The sequence below is a fragment of the Myotis nattereri genome (genome assembly GCF_964212035.1).
Source record: "Myotis nattereri genome assembly, chromosome: 2".
Lineage (NCBI taxonomy): Eukaryota > Metazoa > Chordata > Mammalia > Chiroptera > Vespertilionidae > Myotis > Myotis nattereri.
Genome location: NC_138076.1, coordinates 31,317,261 through 31,342,807, shown reverse-complemented (window position 1 = coordinate 31,342,807; position 25,547 = coordinate 31,317,261). Strand labels below are relative to the sequence as shown.

At 41.7% G+C, this 25,547-nt stretch overlaps 1 protein-coding gene across 1 annotated transcript in view; it reads right to left on the bottom strand.

The window, feature by feature from the left end:
- The window catches only part of COL4A1 (collagen type IV alpha 1 chain), a 139,524-nt gene that overhangs the window by 64,181 nt on the left and 49,796 nt on the right, over positions 1–25,547 (bottom strand). Inside the window, exon 2 of the mRNA XM_081084484.1 lies at positions 14,993–15,055. Within this exon, the coding sequence (XP_080940610.1) occupies positions 14,993–15,055 (63 nt within the window). The remainder of the gene's footprint in view (positions 1–14,992; positions 15,056–25,547) is intronic.

Here is a 25,547-nt window from a genome sequence, read left to right as displayed (position 1 = left end):
CTTCATTTATCATGCTCAGAATCTCAAAGATAAGAACAGGCTCAAGGAGTTATAAAACATGAGCAACCAATGTGGCACATATAATACAATGCAGCTCTGATGGAGCTTGAGGCTTTACAAAACCCACTATTCGCTTAGCCTCATTGATTTGAAAAGGCCATGGTCAGCTCAATCTGAATTAGTAACTGAATTTAGCTATTTTCAGTCAATGCCGTTAATTCTTTTAAAACCTATACAGACACTCAAGGAAAGAAATTCAGCAAAATGCTGAAGGATGTTTTTTTGTCAAGATTTTTGTTTCAAACCTGAATAGATAAGAAAGCATATAATTGCACAATCAATACAAAATAATGGTACGTAATTAATACAATAAATAGCTACTTCTTAAATACTTAAGAGTAGCTTTCACTTAGCAGGTATATTCCTTGCACCTCAATGTTACTAACAAAATTCGCAGGCCTATTTTCAAAAGATAATGTGAAGAATATCTCCTGGTTATGGCCAAATTATCAAAAAATCTCAATTAGTAGGATCTTATTTAAAGCCACTTTTACTATATTTTGTAGAGGTTTTAAAAGTTCAATTTACAAGGTAGTTTCCTGCTTTTTATTCTTACTTAATGCCAGTAAACTGAAATACTATGCTCGTTGGCTAGAAGCTAAGATGAAGACACAGACAGATTGCATTACAGTTTGTAAATTTAGGAGACAATAACATTCCCATAAAAAAAATAGCTTAGATTGTAGAGTTTTAAAACGTGTGACATTTTCCCACATATTCTGTATTTAAAGTTTTTTAATCGGTAAGAAGAGAGATGGCCCAGAGTGTCAGTGTCATTTACAAAGCGAGAGAGACAAAGAGAGGGAGGGCGGAGAGATACCTTAAGAGAAAGGTCAGGCCACACCCGCTGTCAGTGTCCCTCCTCTCCCCGCTCTGGGGCCTGTGGCATCTGACACAATGACCACAATGACAGAGGCAAATTCTCTTTGGCAAGAAAAGGCTGACCAGTCAAGTATCCTAAAAAGTGATCTTCCCTGTCTCCTCCCCAAACATAAAATCCCTAATTTTGTGAAGTTTCTGAGCTCCCATAAGAATTCCAAACCAATGGGTGCCCACTTGGCAACCTTGAAAGAATAAACAAGTTCCCAAAGTCAGTGCCTCTCTACAGTGGGAAGCAGCACCTTCTGGGAAGAAACAGATGAAGAGCAACCACACGCCAGCAGTTTGATACTCCACGAAAAAATGCAGCCGTTGATTGTTTGGGTCCAGAAGTTCGGAATAACCATATGGGAGTAAGAGGGAGCCAGCTCTATGTCAGGCTCAGGAGGAGCAGAGTCCTGCTCTGTGCGTGGTTAGAGCCAGAGCTCCCTCTGTCCTTCCAGGTTCCCTAAATACACTCCAAGGGCAAAGCCTGGCCACCCTGCACTTCTGGGACACAACCATCCAAAGCCACCCACTGTGTATGGGGTATCCGATGCCAGGAAAACGTGACGGGCCATAAATAAGGAAACAGACGCTGCTCCTTATAGCAAAAGACTCACAACGTAATAACTGCTGAGCAAATGACAAATGATTTGCTTCTGAGATATGGTTACCTACACTCGCCTGGAACCCAAACTTAATTATGTGATGGGACACAGGCAACGCCTCAGGAGAGAGGTGCCGGTGTCAGGAACGAAATACTTGACGGCATAGACAATGACGTGTATATTCTTATCTGTTACGGGGTGAAGCAAATTACTTTTTTAAATACCAAATTTTAAACTAGACTCACTGAGTTAGATTACTGTGTTTGAAGCCTAACTGACATGCAGAATATGTTATTATATTCATCCCCTGTAGACACCTGTTTTACTCCTCGCGGCCCTTCGTGTCTTCTCATGAGGCAGGAAGCCTAGAAGGGAATGCGTCCCCCAGAGGATGAACAGCCCTCAGGTTGGGGAATTCAATTTTAAATATTTGAAAGGTAGACACTTTGGGCTAAGAATATAACCTCACAGAGGCAAGTAAGTGAGATACGAAAGGAAATGAATCGTTATTCCCACGAATATTTTCATAATTACAATCTATTTCTCCCTCCTATTCAATTCTTGGTGCTTACCCAAAAGTAGACGAAAGAAATGACACCTGACCAATTGTCACTAGGCCAGGGGCAACCATTAGGGCAATTGTTTCAGAAAGTCAGGCACGATTCCAGTAAAGTTATATAATACTAGCTCGGCCCTCCCAGCCCCACAGAAAATTTCAGAAATAAAATATGAAGAAATGAATAGATTTGTAGATGGAAAAAAAAAAAAGACAGTGAGTCAAGAATCACAAAAGTTCTCAGCCATAATTGTTTCAACTCAGGGGAGAGAGACCAGATGGCAATTGGGACGCAAGAAACTTGAATTTTCACATCCGCAGGCTTGGAAAACGAGTGTTGAAGGAACCTGGGAGAATGCTGCTGACTCATAGTTCCTCTTTTTCTCAGCATACATCATTGAGAAAGTATTCAAGACTGAGGAAATGTCTACTTGTAAAGCAATAACCCATTATGGGCCTGACCTTCCTCCGCTCCAGATTAATGGAGCACTCTGGCATTTATTGCATACCACAGCTCCTCTTGGAAAAATAACATTTTACTCTAGAAAGGTCGGCAAAGCACAGCACTGAAGTACCCTCTTGCATTTACAGGAAGACCTGAAATCAGAGGACGGACGGCATTTAGTTTGGAAGTCCAAGTCATTCCTGATGCAGGCCTTCAACTGGAAATCGGAATGTCTAGATTTTTTTCAGATTGAGAAACAGACACCCAATCACAAGGACACGAATAATCACAGCTGTCATGCATCTTCATTTTTAGAAGACAAGTCTGTTAAGGCGTGTCCTACGCCCTAAGAAGCAGTACAAGATAAATCCCATCCTCACGTAAGCTCCCAAGCTCCCTGTCCTCCCCCCGCCCCACCCCCTGGGTGTCCACACTGCATGTCCCTCCACTCAGACCGCTGCCTCTGTAAAAGTCATGAGAGCTCCTCACTTTCAAGTGGCTGCTGGCTCCACCTTGCTGGCTCTGATTCTACCCTCTCTATTGGTCCTCCCATTCTCCCTGCCCAAGTCCCACAGCAGCTACTTCCAAAATTGCTGTTCAAGAAAAAAAGAAGAAAAAAACGCAGGCTTGAAGCCAGAGGGCAGGGAGTGGTCGCACCAGACAGCAGGGTAAGGGGTGTGGGAGCGTCCAGGAAAAAAAGTGTGTGTGCACGTGTGTGCATGTGGATGCATGCCTATGTGCATGAGTCTGCAGGCATGCAAATGGGAGACAAAGAATGTGTGTCACAGAGATATGCCATGACATACTGGAAAGTAAAATAGGTTTACCTGTGCAGGTGAGCAGAGAGGAAGGCAAGCCAGATAACTACTGGGAAAGGATTAGGAATTTGCAGTGGGAGGAGGATAAAGAGCTGAATTTTTTAAAAGAAAAAGGGGTGCAATATGGATCGTGTGGCCATGAGTGATGTCCCCCCAACTCGGTCAACACTTAGGGTGCTGACTGTCAGAACTTCAGAATGCCCCGCAAAGCCAGACCACCCTGTGAGGCAGTGGGGGCATCCACCCTGAAATCTGGCTTCAGCTCATGTCCTCATGGCCCTGGACCCATAGGACTTAAGGAATGAGTTCTCAGCAGAGACCAGCAATCGACTGTCTATAAAAAAGAAAAACATTGCCCTACTTTATGACTCCCCAGTCATATTTCAGAACGCTATTATTAGCCTTTGCTGGAAGTTTGCCCCAGCCATAGATTACTTCTGCTTTGGCAGGCCAGGCATTCAATGAGCTGTCAGGTCACCCTCTCATGCAAAGAACTGTATGTCTCACATCCAGACAGGATGCAGCGCCAGGGGGCTCGGATGCCCCCACTGGGTCCTTCTGAGACGGCGTGGTCACCGCCTCCCCAAGTGCTCCCAGGGCACAGCCTGTGTGGTCTAGAGTCCGACAAGGTGATGCTTGCTCTTCACCCAGTGCCTCTGGGTAGCTGAGACACCACAGCTCTGGTCCTCCAGCTCCTTATGGGGAGAGGCGGAACCGAAAACTCACCGCCCACCTCAGCCATGGCAGGAGGGTAGCCGCAGCAATGTTTACAAAATGCCTTGGACCAGGAGAAAAGGTGCAGAAGAAAATATGTCATTCCCCGGCCGCCAGGGTTAGGAGACAGGCAGTCTTGGAATAAGACTCTTCTAGGTCTCGACCATGAAATTCTGGTAAGATGGGAGAGAAGAGGCCCAGCTTAAGAAACTAGCAAATCCCGCCGAAACCGGTTTGGCTCAGTGGATAGAGCATCGGCCTGCGGACTGAAGGGTCCCAGGTTCGATTCCGGTCGAGGGCGTGTACCTGGGTTGCGGGCACATCCCCAGTAGGAGATGTGCAGGAGGCAGCTGATCGATGTTTCTCTCTAATCGATGTTTCTAACTCTCTATCTCTCTCCCTTCCTCTCTGTAAAAAATCAATAAAATATATTAAAAAAAAAAAAAAAAAGAAACTAGCAAATCCCGAGGGCTTAGAAAGATACACCTCCTGCTTTTTGCCAACCAACTTCACTTTCATGAAAATATGCTCTTGAATGATTTGGGATCTCTTGTGTAGAAGTGAGAAGATAAGTTTGGGGCAAAGGGGCAGAATCGTCCATGGCAGTTTCCCATCCCCAATCAGGGCAAACATGATGAAAATTAGGGAAACAGAAATGGGGGGCCTAACTCACATGCGCTTAGTGTGCTGAAATTTAGGTCCGTGACCCACAACCCCAGCTCAACTCTGATCCCTACGGGGCTCATCTCACAGCACTGCCTTCTTTTTATCCCTCGGGGTTCAGTGCTCAATTGGGAGTCTACTGATGCTGTTTTCCTGGTTTAATGTTTCCCTCTGCCATGGGGTTATCTACTTGTCTGGCTAACCATGGCCTAAATCCAAAAGGAAGAAAGGGATGGAGTGAGATGTTGGACATCATCAGCTCACTGGCTCTATTACAAATAGCTTTAATTCCTTTACCAATCTTCTAGGGAAAACTATTTCAAAAACCAAGCATTTAGCCAGATTTCAAGACCTCAGAATCCACATCAACTGAAAGCCTGGGATTTCGTACCTAGAATCAGTCGACTAACATATGGCCCTCACATGTTACAATGAGGCATCCATAAAAAATTACTTAGACAAATCCTGGGATCTAACCAGACAGGTATAAGAGATTCAGCTTTCATTCATTACCAAATGCATCTTTCACCTCTGTCGGTTGGCATGGAAGCATTCTGGATGGCACAACCTCACACTGATAAAGGAGAACTCCCATTGAAGGAATCATTTCATGACAGCATTGTAGAGATTGGCCAAGAACCGTTATTAGCTCCTCATGTTGGATTTTCATGTGAAAAAATCCAGAGTCAGCTAATTTGGGGCCAGCGAAGCATTATACCTTCATGAAACTCAGTGGTTCAGCAATGGAGGCAGGCTAAACCTCATGGACACGGTGTTGGGTCTACCTTTAACACATCTAGTGGGTTTGACAAAGGGGAAAGAAAGCAAAGGGGCACCACTTCCCCAGGCATCTGGTTGGCTCCTTACCTCTGACTAATTCTTCCTTTGCTTAATTGCACATTGTGCTGAACCACTTCACAAGCATGCGGGTTCGGACAATGCCATTTTTACGGGTGCGCTCTCCACGCCCACACTGCATCATTATCGCCACCATTACGTGCCGTCTGGAAACCAATCCTGAAAGCTCACGATGTGGCACCAATACACCGGAGGGAGAGCCAAAGGCCCAGGGCTGGTTTTAAGTCTTCCATCTTGAATGAAAACACGCAGGCTCGTTTGGCTCCTTCTAAAAGAGAAAGCTCTATTCCTGCCAGCCAATATTTTAGGATCATATTTAGAAAAAATAATTTTTCCCTGTGAACAGTCAAGATGAGGACTGTCTGGGTCCAGCATCACTGACGACAGTGTGCACTCATGTGAGGTGTTCTGGGCTTGAAAAGTCACAGGACTCAATATTCCGTTCAAGACATTTCATTTTTCTAGCCCTCCTTCTAAACACGGGGGGGGGGGGGGGGGGTTGGAAAATCATCAACTCACTCCCTAGCCAGCTTGGCTCAGTGGATAGAGCGTCAGCCTGAGGACTGAAGGGGCCCAGGTTCGATTCCGGCCAAGGGCACATGCCTGGGTTGTGGGCTCGAACCCCAGTAGGGGGTGTGCAGGAGGCAGCCGATCAATGATTCTCTCTCATCATTGATGTTTCTATCTCTCTCTCCTTCTCCCTTCCTCTCTGAAATCAATAAAGATATATATATATATTTTAAAATTCTTTAAAAAAAAATCAACTCACTATTTTTAAAGCTGCTCTTGAGGAGGTACATTCCAAATATAGTTGCAAATCAAAAAAATGTAGATTTTTATCATTGTAATCTATCCTAGGTTTAACAGGTCTCAGAAGCACATGGCAGAGGAGCAGATTTTGTGTGACGGAGAGAAATAAGAAGATGAGATGGAAATGGGAGCAGTGCAGCTCACTGTCGGCCTGTGGTATGGGAGAGTGTATATTTCAGTGACATCTAATGGTGAGCCTTATGTGCATAGTAAGATAAACCACTTTGCATAAATCCATTTCTAGTGGCTGCCCAGGTATGTTGTTGATATTTTGTCCTTGAATTCAGGCATAGATTTTTAAATTCTTTGTTTTCTGAGAGCTACCAAAAAGGCAAAAGTAGGTGAATGTGGAAACCCATATTGATTCTCACCACAAGACTCTGCCAGATGGTGATTCATGCCCAATATGTGGAAATAGGAAATAGGAGACATCTGGAAAATATCTTGGCATTACAAGACACCACAAAAAAACATGGATTAACCCAAATAACCAGCTCACATGCCACCGGGTCCTGCGGTGAGCACCAGTGGCCCCCAAAGTCGTTAAAGTAGACACTCGGGAGGGCTTACATCCATGATAAGGCAGAAAATCAGTGACATTTCTGAAAGGTTCCCTTTTAAATAATATCTAGAACAAGAAGAGTTGGCTGGGGGAAGAGAGGCATTTGGACAACACTTATAACTGCACGTATGGCAGGAAAAGCAGGTAACAACAGAAGCCTGCAGAGGTATTTGGGATGTTCAGGAAGTGAACAAAAGGAGAGGTGGTTTCCCTTATACGCTAAGGGGCAATGACTCTGGAAATGGAAGATAAAATCACGTTGACTAGAAATTGGATGATGTTTCCAGACAGACCTCCCAAGTGAGTACATTACATTTTCCCTCCACCAAAAGCTTCCAAAAGCTACAAACACGCTTCCTAACAGTGGTGCTGTGAGTCTCAAAACATCCTAACATCTCTTTAACTTAGGTTCCAGGAGAGCCTCTGTCCTAAGTGGACCAAGCCCATTTCCCTGGTCTTCTAGTCTTCCTCTGTGAATTGAGAGTCAGCCCGTCTGCGCCTATGCCTTTACGTCTAGGCATCTGTCTAGGACTGGACCAGCAAGCAAACTCTTTCCTCATATTTATCACAACTTTTCACTTCAACTACACACAGATGATATTTTAAATTTCCAAGTTCTTTTACGTATAATATCTTTCACTTGATCCTATGAGCAATACTAGAAATTTTGAGGATCAAAGGTCATTTCCCTTTTTTTTATAGGTTGCCTTGATCAGAATGACTTGATGAAACACCCTCAGCTACCAAATACTGGGACTCACACTGGAATCAAGGCTTTTACTCGACAAAATATTCTTTTCCTGAAAGCTGTTCCTGATTTGAGAAATAAGTGGTGTCTGTGATCAACTAAGTTGGGGGAACTGTACCCCAGAAGGTTCAGAAGCTTCTCAAAGGTCCTAGAGTGGAAGCAACAAACATCCACTTAGCCATCACTCAGTGTTGTGCAAACTTATTTGTTCTTGGAACGCTCTTCCATATTCTGTCCCAAAAGAAACATCTACTAACAACCCCAAAGTGGTCTGAGGATCACAGTTTGGGAAGGGCTGAACTAGACCTGTCTGACTTGCGTGAATGCTCAAAATACATAAAAATAAAGATATCCAATCAGTCTCACAAATATTAGAAGTAATTTCAAATACACTTGATGCACTAACTAAACAAATCTTAATTTTTATTAAATAAGCCTCCTAATATTTTATACTAAGTAGCAGCTTTTACTACATTTTTACCTTATATATTTCACTTCTTGGAAGTAAGGAAATGGAATGTCTTTTGAAATAGACTAGGTTTTGAAATTTTCACTAATTTAAATGTACTACAGTGCCTCTCACAGAGTAAGTGCTTTATACATAAATTATTGCTCTTAGTAGTAATTCATAATTAGTCCAAATCAGTTCAGTGATCCAAAGTTTCAAAGAGTCTACACAAAAATACTTAGTTTCAGGAAGAAAAATTAAATATCCAGAAAGAAATATGACACCTTTAACATTCAAAACAATGGTTAATATAATTTAATGTATGGGGGAATTTTTTCAGTATCCTGATAAAAAAATAATAGAAAGATAATCTTGTTCTTTAATAACGCTTGAGGGCCCTAATCTATAATACACAGATACTAAGAATAATTTGGAATGAAAAGAGAATAACTACTTGATAAATAAAGTATAACATACAAAGCACTGTTCCTGTTAATGATATAGTCTTTGACTATGTCCAGAATGGATTGACTGCATAGCTATACTCGCCTCCTGGGAAATCAAGAAAACATGCCCATTAAGTAACAAAGGTACTGCCTTGTAAGCAGAGTGAGAAATTCCCTACAGGACAGAGTATATGCCAGGATTTCCTGAAGGAAGGGAGTGGAGGGGCCGATCCTCACTATGTACGTGCTCTTGCATCTCTTGAGGCAAGCCTAAGAAATCCTCACTTCTGCATGCCCTCCACTCAGGGTTTTGTTCTGAATGCTGTACAGAATAAACATGCCCTGAATGGGATGGAATAAAAGCTGACTGTTCTGGGCTGGGCTTCCCCTGACCTCCCTCAAGTGGGGATGGGGCTCAGACTTGGCAGATAACCTATGATCTGCTTCATATCAAAGACAAGGTGGCTCCCTGTGGTTATTTGTTTAACCGGGTGGAGGCCCTAGTGGATGCTCCCCTAGAACAGGAACTGGGAGTTCTTCCCATGGTCCCGGAGGAACAGGCTCATTTCTTTGTGGTCCTCCAGCAACCCAACATCACTACCCATTTGGAGAAAGGCTTCAGAAGGTCTGTGTGCCTGGGCAGGTGGGCAGGGATCAGCATATACACCACAGATTCAGTTTTAGAGCAGCAGGAGCTGGCTCAAGACTCGAGGATACTCTGAACGACAAGTTCATTGTGTTGATTCTCTCAGATCTGGAGCTTCTTATCTTGAAGAACGGAAATTGATTAGAGCTCTGATAGCACTTAAATCCCATTACTCACATCTCATTTGCTAAAAGAGATTGGGCCAGTGCAGTAGCTCTTGATCCAGGCTGACTTTACTCCTTGCTCTCCCCAGCTCCCAGGAGACATAGGCCACATCTAGAGATATTTGCGAGGGGAGAGGGAGGGTGCTCCTGGCATCTGGTGGGTAGAGGCCAGGGATGCTGCTAAACATCCTGCAGTGCACAGGGCACTGCCCACAACAAAAACATTTTTCTATCCAAAGTGTAACAATGTCAAAGCTGAGAAACCCTGGATTAGTAAAATGAGCATAAACATAATAAGCATAAAAAGCATTCAGTACCATGCCTGACTCTAGGTAGAAGTCCAATATACCAGTACATCAGTCCCCTACTCTTTCTTGCTCTGATACTCCAAAGCCAGGATTTTTGTCTCCTGGCCAAAATCTGTTGTTTATAAGCAGGGGCTATAATTTAATGTTAACATGCAGACAGACAGGTGTATATGTAGGAATGATGTCGAATATCTGTCGACTGTGTTAATGTATAAAGGAGCTAAATAGCCGGTAAAGCTACAAATCAATTACCATAATAAGAGAAAAGAGTATCCTGCACAAACTTAGTGCTAAAGCAACATTAACTTCTTTCTAGATCTCCAGGGCCAGAAACAGAATTACTTCCAGATTGGCCAGATTTCTCCAACCTTTTCAAATTAGATAAGGTACACATTTTAGGCAAAAAGACAGAAATTCCATTTTTGAAGTTCTCTGCCTTGAATGCAAATCTGGGACTATACTCTCTGATGACTCTATTACTGCTGTGCAGACCCGGCGTGTGGAGAGGGACTGCGATTTATACACCATCTAATTAGTAATAACAGAATAATGTGCTTCTTTCCCACGTTGTTGGCAGGGATCTGGATATCAGCAGGTTAAAGTATTCTGAGAAGATATGAGATACCCACGCAGTTCCCACCATCCGTTAGAATCACTATAATTTTGGTTAATTAAGACTCTGTGCTTCCAAGACTGTGTGGCTTGGGAATGTCCCTTTTAAGAGTCAGGAACTATCAGACTTTTTCTATGGTAGCATCTATCAACTGTCCACAGAGTTGCTTTCTCTGATTAGTGTAGTTCAGTTCAGCATGTATCTTTATGCATATGTGGGTGAGGTGACTCTATTCTATATCCAAGCAAGTCTGGTGAATTAGTGAACACAGAATTTGCCTGGATCCTATTTGTCTAAGAAGCTGTCCCTTTATTTATGGCTCTAGGTCCTAGAACCTAGGTCACAGGGATCACTCCCTTCTCAGAACAACTGCAGCATTTGTTGGCTCTTTCATTTCTCCTAGAACTTGATAATTCACTCTTGTTAATTGATTTCATGTGCATATGCCCTGCCTCTCTAGTCTAACTTGAAGTTCCTTTTTTTGGACACTCCAGGGTCTTAGAATATAATGACAGCTTTACGCAAACATGGACTCCCTTGGTTAAAATACTTGAAAGACTTCTTATGCAAACTCTATTTTAGCAAAATATAGTTAATTTTCAAGTATTTAGCAGTAACTTCTGGGAAAGTGTAGCCTTTCCAATCATCTCAAACAATTGAGAAAATCAGGTTATCAAGCAAAAGAGGAGCTTAAACTTTTGGCTATTTCTGAGTAGACAAGCATTCAAATCCCTAATCAGTTTAAGCAGATAACATTCCTACACTGCTGAGGCCTCAGGAAGAACACAAAGCCATTGTGTACAAACCCAAATTAATTACCTAAGAGAAAACATCTGAAGAGATGAGTGGCCAGCCAGGGAAGTAGGAAAATAAACAGTTCAGCAAAGACGCTAAAATCCAGTGAAAGACTCATGAATCTAACTGTTGAACTCAGAATAAGATACCTGGTATTATACTGATGACTAAGAGATTATAAATTGACCAAGGATCTGCCGCATTAACGTTTACTTAGCTCTCTGGAGAATATAAGTCATTCTGTCAATTAATCACATCTCCATGGAAAGCAGGACTTAGCCAAAAGAGATTTGGCAATTTGTACTGGAGATATTCCAATTTCCACTGGTGGATTCTAAACAGCCAATGTATCAAAGTGTTTTTCAAGGAGATGTGGAAAAGACATGTCTCAGAAACAATGATTTCCAAATTTCTAAGGCAGTAACCCTCTGTCCCAGTTAAGTAACTTTACTTCTCTCTGGGTTATGTGATCCTATTATCCTATTTTTTCATACAAGTCAAAATTAATTTAATTTGTGGATATTTGAGAACAGCAAGAAAACTCCTATGAGAATTAAAGACATTTGTTAGTAGCTCAAAAGTACGTCTGCAATTTGAACCACTAGATTTAAATTGTGATTCTAAACCTTTTATTCATTTTGCATTTATACCCAATTAGCATGTCTAGGACTTGCTTTGAGAATGGGTTGGAGTTGGTGGCAGTTGCAAAAGACCAACTTCTCTCACTGACCTGTCAGCCAAAAACAAATTTCTTTGTTGCCTGACCTTGGGAAGAGAGAAATGGAACCAGATCTGAAAGCTCAGTCAAGCTCTAGGTGTATCACACCATTAAACTAATTATTTTAACATCACTTCCAAGACAATTAGTGGAAGTTTAAAATTTCCTCTTTCCGTGGGAGGAAGGGCCGCTTCCTTGCTCATGTTATGTGAACCACGGGACCTGAAATCTTTATGCTCAAGAGGACAAAAGATAGATCTCTGGTTTTGTTAAAAGGATATAATTCTAAATCAGTTAGCTATGCCCCTAGATTTCAAGAGGCCTTCTGAATCCACTCAATAACTAGTCTTTGAATGGATTAATTTATAGCTTCCCCGGAAGTTAAATAGTCTTTATTTTACAATAACAGAAAAAAATTGAAAATAGGCAATAAGGGAGACTGTTGAGGGAACAACGGCAGGCCAGGAAAGATCCAGTCGGCCCCAGATACTGGATGTCTGACTGACTTTCTAGGAAGTACAGAAGTCTACGCCTTCTATCCAGTCCCAACAGGAGCTCTGTGGTTCCTCAATTTCAAGGCTTAGGAGGTTGCAGCAGCAGGCTGACCTGAGCCCTCCTCACAAGAAAGTATCACCATCGAAGAGCACGTCTTCTCCCTCGACACTCTCCTGCCCTTGACCTTTGCAAGCCCACATGGAAGCAGGGCCCGCTGCCTGTCTCCGTGTCCCGATACACAGAGACCTGGACCAGAGGAGAGGAGAAGCCACAGCAAGGATTTCGTCAAGGCTCGGTTTTCTGTTGTGTTTATTTATTTTGTGTGTGTGTGTGTGTGTTTGGGGGGGTGAGGGGAGGGACTGTTTTAAGACCCTTTTCTTGTGAGGTTGGTTGGGTACCAGGTGCTGTCTATAACTCAGATGTGACCCTGTCTTCTCTAAAAATGTTGGGACAACTCTGAACTGAAGTGGGCCACGTCCCCGATTAGCTGTCATCAAGTTATGAAAAAGTCAGCTGAAAATATGTGGAAAGCTAGACATGGATAAATCTACTCTGGTAAAAATTAAAATAAATCTGACTAGAAAAGGTAGGGACAGAATAAGAATTCTGAAAACCACCAGGGCCATGTGGGGTGCCACCAAGGCCTGCAGCTGCTAGAATGGAGTGGAAATCAGGAAGTCGGTGGAATGGACCCTGTGCTTTTCAAGAGAGAGAAATGCTAGCTCTGCCGGCCCCTCTCCACACCCTGACGCTTTACCTTGCAAGAAAAACATAGTGCTAACCTAGGCTTTCATTTCCTACTTTTTATACTTTTAAGGATTTTTTGTTAGTTCTGTGTGCTTGTGTGTAATTCAAGCTAGACCAGTGATGGTGAACCTTTTGAGCTCGGCATGTCAGCATTTCGAAAAACCCTAACTTAACTCTGGTGCCGTGTCACATATAGAAATTATTTTTATATTTGCAACCATAGTAAAACAAACACTTATATTTTTTATATTTATTTTATACATTTAAATGCCATTTATCAAAAAAAATCAACCAAAACAATGAGTTCGCGTGTCACCTCTGACACGTGTGGCATAGGTTCGCCATCACAGAGATAGACCATTTTAAAAAAGGGGTGGGGGACCTTTGTTTTATGAACATAGTTGCCTCTACTTTAAAACAACTCTTGAGAATGCACATTGGACCCAGCTAGAAAAATTCCCCAAGAAGAGAATGGACAGCCCCTGAAGATGAATTAGAGGTGATAAAGTTGATAATGAAAGACATAAAAATGTTTCCATATCCTCCATTTATTCAAAAACTATCCAGGTAATATTAGTGTCAACAACTGTCAGCATCTTTTTTAAAAGAATAATGTTGGCATTTCAGCAAGTAGTTAAAAAGAAATGACACCATTTTCTGTAAAACAGAATTCGCTGAATTTCAAAAGTGTGAGTCTGGGATCCCACACATCTTCAGCAGGCCATGAGTGAGAGAAACACGCTCGTGCTAGCCCGGCTGACACCTTCAACTCCCCGAAAGCAGGCAGTGGTCCCCTGGGGCTCACTCCCTTCCATATGACACCAACCGCCGAGTGCTCCCACCACATGGGAGGCGGACTGGTTTATTGGCCATGTTTTCCCACTGCCATGCCTGGGTTCCATGGGGACTCCCAGACAGGTTTAGGATGCTACACTATCCCTGCATAAAAACCATATAGGCACCTTCTCTCATATCTGAAAAGCACAGATATGACTTGCCTTTCAAAGAAAATGATCCCTGGTGTTTAAACGAGAGGGAGAAGTGCTTGCTTAGAAAAAAATATTTTCATTTTACGTTTGGGAAACAATAAATATTTACTGTCTTTTGTAAATGAATCTAGACAAGGACGTTATAAATTAAAATCTAAAAATCAAAATAAGCAAACAAGCGGAACAGAAACAGACTCACAGATATAGAGAACATTTTGAGGGTTACAAGATGGGAGGGGAACTGGGGAGATGGGTGGAAAAGGTAAGGGATTTAGAGGCAGAAATTGATAGTTATAGTGTAGTCATGGGGGTGTAAAGCACAGCATAAGGAATACAGTCAGTAATATTCTAACAACTATGCATGGTGTCAGATGGGTTTGAGATTTCCAGGATGATCACTTAGTAAGTTTTATAAGGTCTACTCACTGGGGTGTACACCTGAAACTAATATAATATTGCATTTCAACTGTAATTGAAAAATAAAAATGATTTTTAAAAATTTTTAAAAATACTAATTTGAATAGAAAGCCCACAGGTTCCATAAAACATTCTTCTTTTCTCAGAAAAAGGCTAAGTTTATCTCTTATACATTATTCCAAAGAATACTGTTGACTCGACAGACTTTCTTCCAATATACTTGTTCCCTCTAGAATCAAAAGGGGAAAATGAACCAAATCCCTTTTCCTACATTAATTGCCACTAATTAGTACAATCTTTGGAGAATAACTGTTAAGATTCTTCAGCAACAATGTTAAACCTGATTTTGTTTCATTTGCACTGCTCTGGGGAAATTATTAAAAGAATAACAAGGTTTTAACGTGAAATGTTGATTATTTGGTAGCTTAAATGTAGTTGCTAATACATTCCACACTGATGGCAATTCAAAAGGAATTGTAGTTATTTAAGTTTTGGCTACTTACCTTTTGTCCCTTCACTCCCTGGCAGTCACATTTCCCACAGCCGGAGCCAGCACATCCACCACCCTGGAAGAAGAGGAAAAAAGTCTTTAAATAGAAGAACTCTTGCAAATTGAGGTCCACATCTGAAATGAAATGATTTTGGCATCTTCACCTTTCAATGGGGAAAGTCCTACCCTGTTATTATGGGCACAGTCTTAAAGTATGTGACATCTACATTTGCCCCAATGGGGCTGTCATGTATTTGTCCTATGGTTCATCTCTCTTGACCTAATAGATAGAAGAGCAATCCTGGGGTAGGACGCATCAAAGCATAACTTAGTCCAAAAAGTGAAGACTGTCACTTATACTTCTGAAGTGGGCTTTCTAAGAGATTATGTTAATAGGACACAAGGCGATGAAAATGTCACACTTCTGCTTTAGGAGTTTAAGACGTGAGACCAGGACGGTGGCTTTGCAGGGCAGAGTCCATGCTTCGTCCCTCTCATTCCCAGGGAAATACAGGCATGCAAAACAACATGTGGGCAAATGTTGGAGAGGAAATAAATGAAGGGGCTTATTTTTAAGCCCAAACCCTAAAGAACTGCTTTTAAACCCAATTAAAGCTTGAATATTCAACTAAAGAACACTCAACAACAAAATGTCCCTTGTAGTTCATTTCTAGCATGCAAATCAATGTTAAAATTGCACAGAAAAGAATTCAAGCATGTAATAAAAGCTAGAGAAGAAGGGAACTAATGTGTTCAAGTGCTACAGTCAGCTATCATCCCCATTTTACAGATGTGAAAACTGAATTAGGAGGCTTAATATAACATGCAAGGATGAGGCTGAAATTAGAACCCAGCTTACATTATGTAAAGGTAAACAAATGACGGTACCTACATAGAGTTGCAATTTCCTTAGAAGAACCAAAAATTTTTTTTTTTATATTTTATTGATTTTTTACAGAGAGGAAGGGAGAGAGATAGAGAGTTAGAAACATTGATGAGAGAGAATCATCGATCAGCTGCCTCCTGCACATCTACTGGGGATATGCCCGCAACCCAGGTACATGCCCTTGACCGGAATCGAACCTGGGACCTCTCAGTCCGCAGGCCGACGCTCTATCCACTGAGCCAAACCTGTTTCGGCAGAAGAACCAAAATTTTAAACCAAAATAGGCAGAGGTATTGTGGATAGAATATAAGCGGGTATGACAGAAATAATTTTCAGGAGCCTATAAGTCTGAGATAAAATGTGTAGCTAAATTTTGTTTCAGGTGATAAATTTCTTAAAAAGAAAACCATACTGTTAATCATATTGTGATCAGGTGAAGTCTATTTTTTAAAACAGTATACTCATCTTAGCTCCATTGCTATGGAGATATTTATTTTAAGTTGCATCAGAAGATATTTATTTTATTCGTGAAACCTAAACAAGTCCCTCCAAGACAGTAAGCTGTTCTTAATTTTATATTTTGGAAATGGAGACAATTGACAACAATCCAAACTCCTGAGATTATGATTCTGTTTCTTTCCCTGGATCACATTTTGGGCAATTTTCAGCATGCACGCTCATAACGGCCTAACATTTTTAATCAATCCATGTTCGTTTGCAGTTTGCTTCACATTCTGGGTTTTGGTGACCAAATACATGAGGCTGAAAGCTTAAACCTGTCCTCTGGAGGGTTCCAAAATGCACAAATACAAGCACTGAGAGACTCAAGAGGTGTGCCTCCCTCAACATCACCATCTCTTGTTCAGTCTCCGGGTGAGCACTATTTGCTACATGAGTTCCCATAAAAGGTTGACTACATGTCTCTACTGCGACATTTATCATGTTCCTTATAGCCCTTTACGTGTGTGTCTCCCCAACACCCCAAGAGCACTTTGAGGGCTGGACCAGACCCTCTCCATGAGCCTGCTATAGAATGTGTTTCATCTGAGACTACACCAGTTGTAACACTGACATTAGGAAATGAACAACACTGACTGAACAATGACACATCATCAATTGTTAGATTTGCCAATTTCAGAAATGTTAAAACACCAATGAATGGGCATCTCAGAATTGATGAAATAGAGTAGTAGGTACCCGATTACTGTCGTTTTGTTGGTGGTGATGGTAGTGTCCATTTAATCAACCTTCAATAACAACCACAGACAATAATCCACTGGCATGTCAATTCACAGTGTATTACTGCATAGCATCACTGTGGGGGAAAACTACAAAAAGGGAACTCAGCAATGATTGAGACCATTCCAGATTCCAGACTAGGTAGAGAAGAGTGGAGGTTCTCAGGGGTGCATGGGTCCCTGGAGCTGCCCAGAGAGGCTAGGTGAGTCCTCAAACCAGGAAAGCCCAACAGGTGAGGCAGCTCCAAGTCAGAAGCTCCAGGTTGGCCTCCTCTCTTTTACTACCTCATTCCCCACATCTTTCCTGCTTCTGAGCCAGGTTCAGAAACACCTCTGCTCTTTGAACTCCCCTAAACTTCATTCCACTCCTACAGGAAGGAAATAGCAACTAGGTGAAGGCTCATTTATTTGTATAGTCCGAATAGGAACTGTATACCCACCACGCAGACTTAGTTGGCAGAAACCCATCAACAGCCTGAAGCAGTGCGGGCTTTTCTACTCAGAGTTCAATAACATTTCTTTAAAACTTCCAATTAGGGAATCCAATGGCTTAAGCCGAAAAGGACTTTCTGGTAATTCTTGGTTTTTCTCTGGTGATTCTGGGTTTTTCTCTGGTGATAAAATCTCATAGGCTTATCTTAATTTAATTTGAGGGAAGTTATAAAAATGAATTTCCTGGAACTGTTCCCTTAAGCTATCAGTAAATGCCTTAATGACAGGGGACCCCAGATAAGAGGTTACAGGGGCACAATTGTGGATGTTGGGGTCAAGTTGCTTCATGAGTCTTTGCTACAGAAACATACCTAGTCTGGGGGTAACAAATAATCAGTTTTGCTTTGGACAGCACTTCAGGTCATGACAAACATTGGGGAAAATCTAAAATGAAAAATAAAGGACTGCCCTGGCAGGGTAGCTCAGTTGGTTAGAGCATTGTCCAGATACGTCAAGATTGCAGATTCGATCTCCAATCAGGGCACATACAAGAAGCAACCAGTGAATGCATACAAAAGTGGAACAACAAATCGATGTTTCTTTCTCTCTCTCTCTCTCTCTGTCTCTCTCTCTCTCTCTCTCTCTCTCTCTCTCTCTCTCTCTCTCCTCCCTCAAGTCAATCAATAAATAAAAATTTAGACCTAGCTGGCTTGACTCAGTGGACAGAGCATCAGCCTGCGGACTGAAGGGTCCCAGGTTCGATTCCAGCCAAGGGCACATGCCTGGGTTGTGGGCTCAATCTCCAGTGGGGTGCGTGCAGGAGGCAGCCGATCAATGATTCTCTCTCATCATTGATGTTTCTATCTCTCTCTCCTTCTCCCTTCCTCTCTGAAACTAATAAAGAAATATATATTTTTTAAAAAATTTAAAAATAAATGAAGGACTATAGCCTTTTTTATAGGCTCTTAGGCCCGTAAGGCCATTGCTTAACCCTTTATAGAAATAAAGGACCAACATCCTGTCCCCCCCAGCTTATATCAAGCAAAATTTTCTCAATTCTCGGACCAAAGACATTCATGGCTCCTTATCTGCTTTATTCATTTGGGAAATTTTAGTACCAATTCAGGCCCTAAAAGGCAATTCCAAAGAATCAATAGTTCTAAAAACGTTTAAATTATGGTCAACTTTTCAGAACAAAGGGCATTTTTTTAGACCAGGATGTTTGCTTTACGTCTGGGTGGCCTAGTATGTAAATGCCTCTGTAAAAAACAAACAAAACAAAACCTAATTTTTAGAAAGCAAACAAAAATCTTAAGCTGCACATTTACTTTGCTAAGTAAAATCTATCTTGAAATATCACTGTTCTGGTCCTTTAAAGTCACTGTCACATCATGGCCCGTTCTGGCTATCACCTTAGCATAGATTGGTATTTTGTGATTCAAGAACACACTGCTAAAAAGAACACGGACACTCCAAGCGTCATGCATGACCCTTTTAATCAGGTGTCATGCATGATTTTAAAATAGTTAATTAAAATAAAAGTCTTGCATAATGCAAATTTTAATCTTCTGGGTGAATTACTAGAATGACTATATTTGAAAGGGCACATAAACTATAGGTGTTACTCAGATTCACAATTTCTTCGGTGACCTACATGTTGAAGGCTATGTCATAAATTTCTTGACTTCCTGAGGAATTACATTTTGCATCTGGACCTCTCAGCAATATCAAAAGATATACGCAGTCTCACAGACTCAACAGCTCCCTACTGGCTGCACATCTGAGGGAATTACGAGGCTGCTCATTTTCCCCAACATCTGAAATAAATTGGGCCCCATCAACTAGTTCCCATCTCATCTGTTTCAGATTCTAGAATGGGAAGAACTTGTACATTCTGTGAAGTACATACACTCTTTCTTTCTGCCTTTCCCCTCATTGGAGTGCTAACGTCAAGGAAATTAGCTCCAAGTCCCTACAGCAATGCCTGTGCTTTCTTTCCGTAAGGCCATTGCTTAACCCAAATCAGACGAAATCAGTCATGAGGAATGTGGATGAAGATCCCAAAGGTCAAAGAATTGTGAGTCTTGGTCTCTCTTATAGAAGTAGACCAAGCATGTCAAACTCAAAGGCTAACACAGGCCAAATAAATGAAGCATGCTTGAAGTAAACCTTTGATGGCCAAAACCTACGAGGGTTACCCAGACCAATGGAGAAAAGAGAACCCTAGAAAACTCTTGGGAAAACATTGTCATTCATACCCTTAAAACTGTAGAAAAATTTAACGAAAACCACATCAATCTTGGCAGTCCTTTTAGACTCTTTCCAGTAGACCATACAGCCAATAATTTACCATGAGAGTAGAATAAGTGACCTCCAGATGGAATCTGAACTGAATTTTTTGTATTTGAAACAGAAAAAAAATGCATCATTCTCAATGAATTCTGTCAGATACATGTGCGCACACACTTCTTCAATAGCAGGGATCAACTTGAAACACAAACAAATAATATAATCCAAAAGGACTGCGAAAGGTACAACAAAATAACCCCTAAAGTAAATAACTTTTAAATTATGTATGGGGTTCTTTATACTTTTGAGGGTATAATAAGGCAATTCATATTATTCAAACTTTCTTTCATGCTCCAATTAAAGATGTTCAGAAAGTCAAACCATCAGCATTAATCCGATAAAGTATGTTAAGTTCTAAAAATTCCCAAAGATTTACGATATAGAGCATTCGTGCCAAAGAAGGAAGGGAAATGATGGAGGTCAATGACTTTAATTTGAAATGAAGCCTATTTCCGGTCTTTCTCTGATCTACAGACCAACAGGGAGTTCTTCTCAACATTAAAGTGAGCTCCACGTGGTGCAGATGCAGGAAGGGGAGGTTGGCCAATTCTGTTTGGAGAGTACCTTTTTTACTTAACTAAGGGATGCCAACTGATGTCTGTGTGTGTGTGTGTGTGTGTGTATGTGTGTGTGAGAGAGAGAGAGAGAGAGAGAGAGAGAGAGAGAGAGAGAGAGAGAGAGGTGGGGGGTGGCACTACCATGCCAATTTGTTATCTGTGACACATCTACTGTAGGAATGAATTAAGCAGAGTGAAATCCTGAGTTTTCTGGTATTTTTTCCTGCTTCTGATGGGAGGTCTTTAAATCACAGCGTTTAACAATTTTTATGTATTTCATATCCCACCAAATAGGGACATGTGGAGATCTGCCAAGTTTAAACAGCTTATCTTTCAAATTCCTTTTCACATTCCAGATGCTGTGCAAAATGTCAAAATAGTTTTGTGGTGATATTACTGCCCCAATTTTCTCTCTGGTGGTAGCACTTCTTCAGGGAATCTTTTTGAATAAGTATCCATCCAACTAAAGAAATATAGGAGACAAAGAAATATATATTAGGGCTACTTGAGCAGAAATTAAAAGCGTGCAGAAACCAAAGTGAAACTTTCAGACCTGCCTGGGGGGGGGGGGGGGGGCGGTTCTCAAGAGGACCGAACACTTTGGAAAACTGTTTGGCAGCTCCCCACTCACACACAACCTTCCCAGCAATTCCACTCCTGATGGATGCCCCACAGTGACGCCTGCCGGCGTGCATCAAAAGACATACTCATGTATTTTTATTACTAAGACTATCTTAATTAAACTATATTTGCCCTTATCACATACTGCTGGAGTTTGAGCTTTTCAATTCTATCATTTTAAATTATATTTCATTACCAAAACATGCTGGTGTGGTATATAAAAGATGACCATCAAAAAATAAAACAAAAAACAACAGGTAACACTCTTTTGGATAAGAAAACATCATAAAAATATAGAGTATATGTGGAGGATTTAAGTATTTATATCCTGACTTCCACCCTGATCATGATTTTAGCATATGCTATTTGTGGTTATTCTTGTTTTAAAACTTTGTTTACTACCATGAGTTTCTGGAAAACGACTTGCTACACCTCCATGCATCCCCACCCCGAGAGGATTGCCCTGAAAAAAAATCTTAAAATTTTTTTAGCAGAAGAGCACACCATATGGTCCCACTATTGTCAGTCCAAGGACAAGTGAAACTATCTTTGGTGAAAGAAGTCAGAAGAGTGGTGACTTTGGTGAGGTTGACTAACAGGGGTACAAGGGAGGTTTCTGGAAACATTTTGTGCTTCATCAGGGTGGTCATTACATGGGTTTCATCTGTAAAACCATGGAGCTATGAACTTACAATTTTGTTCTTTTTGTTGTACTTCAATTATTAAAAAAGGCATACTCCAGAGTGTTCATAGCAGCACTATGCACAGCAGCCCCAATCTGAAACAACTGAACGGATTAATGCACACTGGCATGCATTCACACACTGGAGCCGTCTACACACTGTGCATACCCTGGCGGCAACATGGGTGGATCTCACCGACGCAATGCCGAGCAAACTGCAGCCAGGCACAAAAGAACACACTGGGTGATTCCATTTATGGTGACATAAATTTCAAAACTAAACAAAACGAAGTTGGATAGTGGTTACTCTTGGGGGCTATTAGTGACGGGGAGGAGACTCAAGGGGTTTCTTGGCTTCTGGAAACATTCTGGCTCACAAGCTGGCTTCTGTTTCATGGGTGGAGCTCCCTTTGCGCAAGATGCACTGGGCTGTGTATTTCTTTAATAAAACGTATCCCCCCAAAAGTGTGCACAGAATTATAAAATTATTTTAAAAAATAGAAAGCAAAATAATGGCCAAGTGTTGAAGTACAAATAATAATTTCTTAAAGAGCTTACATTTGCACAACATTTTTGAACTTCCAAAAATAGGCTTGGCATTGCAGATTTAAGGGTGCTTAAGAGTCCATGTGCTGGTTCATCATTACATTATCTTCATTTTGTTGTGGGAAATGTAAGATAAATGTGATTCAAAAGATGTGAAAATAATTCTTCATCATTAATTCAACAGAAAGGAGAATTTAATTAAATTAAATAACCTTTCCATTTCATCCAATCATGGAAAACATGAAAACAGAATACCCTTACTACTTTTTAAAATTATTTCTGCCCTAATTTGAAAACAACTATGAGTGTTGATACATTCTTGGCAAAAAAAACAAGTTCACATGAAACACTGGAGAAACAAACTGAACTTCTAATGAGCGGCCTCTCTCTCTCTCTCTCTCTCTCTCTCTCTCTCTCTCTCTCTCTCTCTCTCTCATAGTGTGACTAAGGATTGTGCATGTGAAATGCATGCTGGACTGTTTCTCATTAGAGACTGACTCTGCAGGGCCTGTGCGGGGCTCCCAGAAAACAACATGCGTTGATGAAATGAGGGTGTTTGCTTGGCTCCTCTGACCATCAACATGTGATTGCAGTTCTGTTCTTGCTTTCCCCCATCGGACCTTTTTTGTTGACTCGTTTTCATTTCTTTTCTTCCCTTTCCTCCATTCAGTGGGGGTGGACATTAAATGTCCCTGCCTAGGAATAGGCTGGGCTGTAGGAAATGACAACGAGGCCCAGCATTTCACCTCCAGGTCACTGGTCTAGTCCAGCTGCAAACAGATGTGACGATAAGTAGTTGACATGTGACCACCGTGCCGTTGGCTATGTGTGAAACGAGTTGGTGGGCTGAGTGTGTCCACTGGAACCCACGGGTAGAAACACTGCCTGGAGGTTTGAACTGGGGAAGTCACGGGGGCTCTCCTGGTAGTTGCTGACTCACTGACCTGATGTACAAATGCAGAGGAGTAGACTTGAGCAAGTTTCCAGCCCAGGGGTCCTCCTACGCTCCCTGGAAAGTTCTCAAAGAGCAAGCAACTGTCCAGGGCAAAGGAGTGGATGTAGAGACTTTTTGGCCCTAGGTGAAACTCAACGTTCCTAGTTTCGGGGAGAAATATTTCATCAGTAAATTTCTCACCTTAGCTATTCTTTCCAGGTTCCCTGACCTCTTTTCTCACCTGCTCCTCCTCCCCTCCAATCCAGTCTTCACCTTTCCTTCCCTCCAGTCCCCCCACCTTCCACACTGACTCATCCCATCAAAGATGCTTTAACGAGAACCACAAATAAACATTTTCCAGCCACTCTGAAGAACAGCAAATTTTACCCAGCCAGGCATGAAAAAAAAAGTTGGACTATTTCCTCCAACTCTGGAAAAATGTGCAACTCCTCTTTTGGGTTAGAGTACATGGAGCTCTTCTAGCTATTTTTATTTCTCATCTTTCCTCTCTCTATGGCTTCAAAATACAAACCAGTCTTTGCTCCTTCCCCACTCCAGTTTGGCCGCTGCCACTCAGATATCCACCTTTATTTCATCCCAAGTCCAGCCCTCACAGGGCACATCAGCAGGAACAGAAGCTATCCCAGTGGGACTGGGTCATCCGTCCACTTACGCTTAGTCTCAGTGGCCAACCTGACCTAGAGGATGATGGGATCTTAATATCTATTCTGCACCTGGCATAGGCCAGGCTCCCCTAATGCAGAGAATGCAGAGATGAACATGGTACCGAGTGGGATGAGGAGTGAGAAATTACAATACAATGCGCCCCACAAGAGAGGTGAGCAGTCCCACAGACACACCGAGGAGGGAGTCTTGGGCCCTGTCCAAGGGACACAGATCCTATTGGAGTAGTGAGAGAAAGTAGGCATTACTATAAGAAAGAGGCAAAGGTGAGATAAAGCATAGACCAAGAGCGCACAACACCTGGCCAGTGGAACAGATGGTGGGCACAAAAGGGACACTGCCAGTAGTCAGGACAGAGCCAAAAACATTTTTCAAACGGAAGTAACAGGGGAGGTTGGAGATGTTGCTAATCTTGGAAGAAAGTACTGATTTAAAATATTGTTTCAGAAAAAAAGGGGGTGATCTTGTTACCACTGGTTTAATTAAACTGTTTTTGAGTTATGTGAAGATTTTTATTCCAATGTCATGCTGTGTATTTCATATTCTTCAAACTTTACTTAAGTCATGATTATATTCATCGATACAAGAAATAATGTAACTCCTTATGCAAGAAATATTGTTAATCCAGCAGACAATCCCCAAACTTCATTTCAGCCAATCATTTCAACCTCCCCCCACCCATGAAATGTTCAACTAGAGCTATTGACCTGAACATAAACTTGCTCGATGTTCATGTACTGTCCTAGGTGGTGGGAGGGGCCATGAATAAGACATGGTCTCTTCCTGCAGGCACATTTTAGCCTAGGAGGAGAAAAATAGCTGTAAAACTGAATAACTTGGGAGGATGATTATTACTGCTGCTATAAAAATGCAAGGTGCTGAAGAAGGAAAAATAATTTTGGTCTGGGATAATACACTGAGAGAAAGGGATAAAGATGGAAGAAGAGAATGAGCATTTGATTTAGTAACCACACCATGTCAGAGACTGGCCAGACACTTCATATACTTCATAGAGGTGGCAGGTTCATGGAACCCTGAACTCTGGGTGAGATGTCAGAGCCTGGGATGGCAAACATAGGCATCTCAGAGGGAGGAAGTAGTGTGAACCAATATGGAGATGGGAGGTACAGAGGGTTGAGAAATACTGAGCAATCTCCAGAGGACTGAATCATAGGAACATATACTGGTGCAGAGCAAAACGCTGATTTCAGTCATATGATGAAGGGTTTGCATGCCACTCTAACACAGCTAGACACCATGCTCCAAGATGGGAAAAGACATAGAATATTTTCAGTACCAAGGAGAGTAAAATGGATATTCTTTCTTGTTGGATAGAATCTAACCACGCACTATGCATCAAACAAGTACATTATAATATTGGTTAATTTGCTGCTACTTGCATTGCACAGAGACTATACACTATCCTGTTATGATAGCAATCACAGCAGTTCACCTTTCTTGTCAGATATGGGACATGTTTCAGAAAAATATGCATGTTTAGGCCAATCCCAGCCAGTCAGAATGAAGCTAAAGTGTAATTTTCATACCTGCACTCCATCTCAAATACCAGACTCATTTGTAAAGACACTTTTCAAAAATAAGTGGCAGGATCTGCCCTCTTTATAAATGACAGATTCTA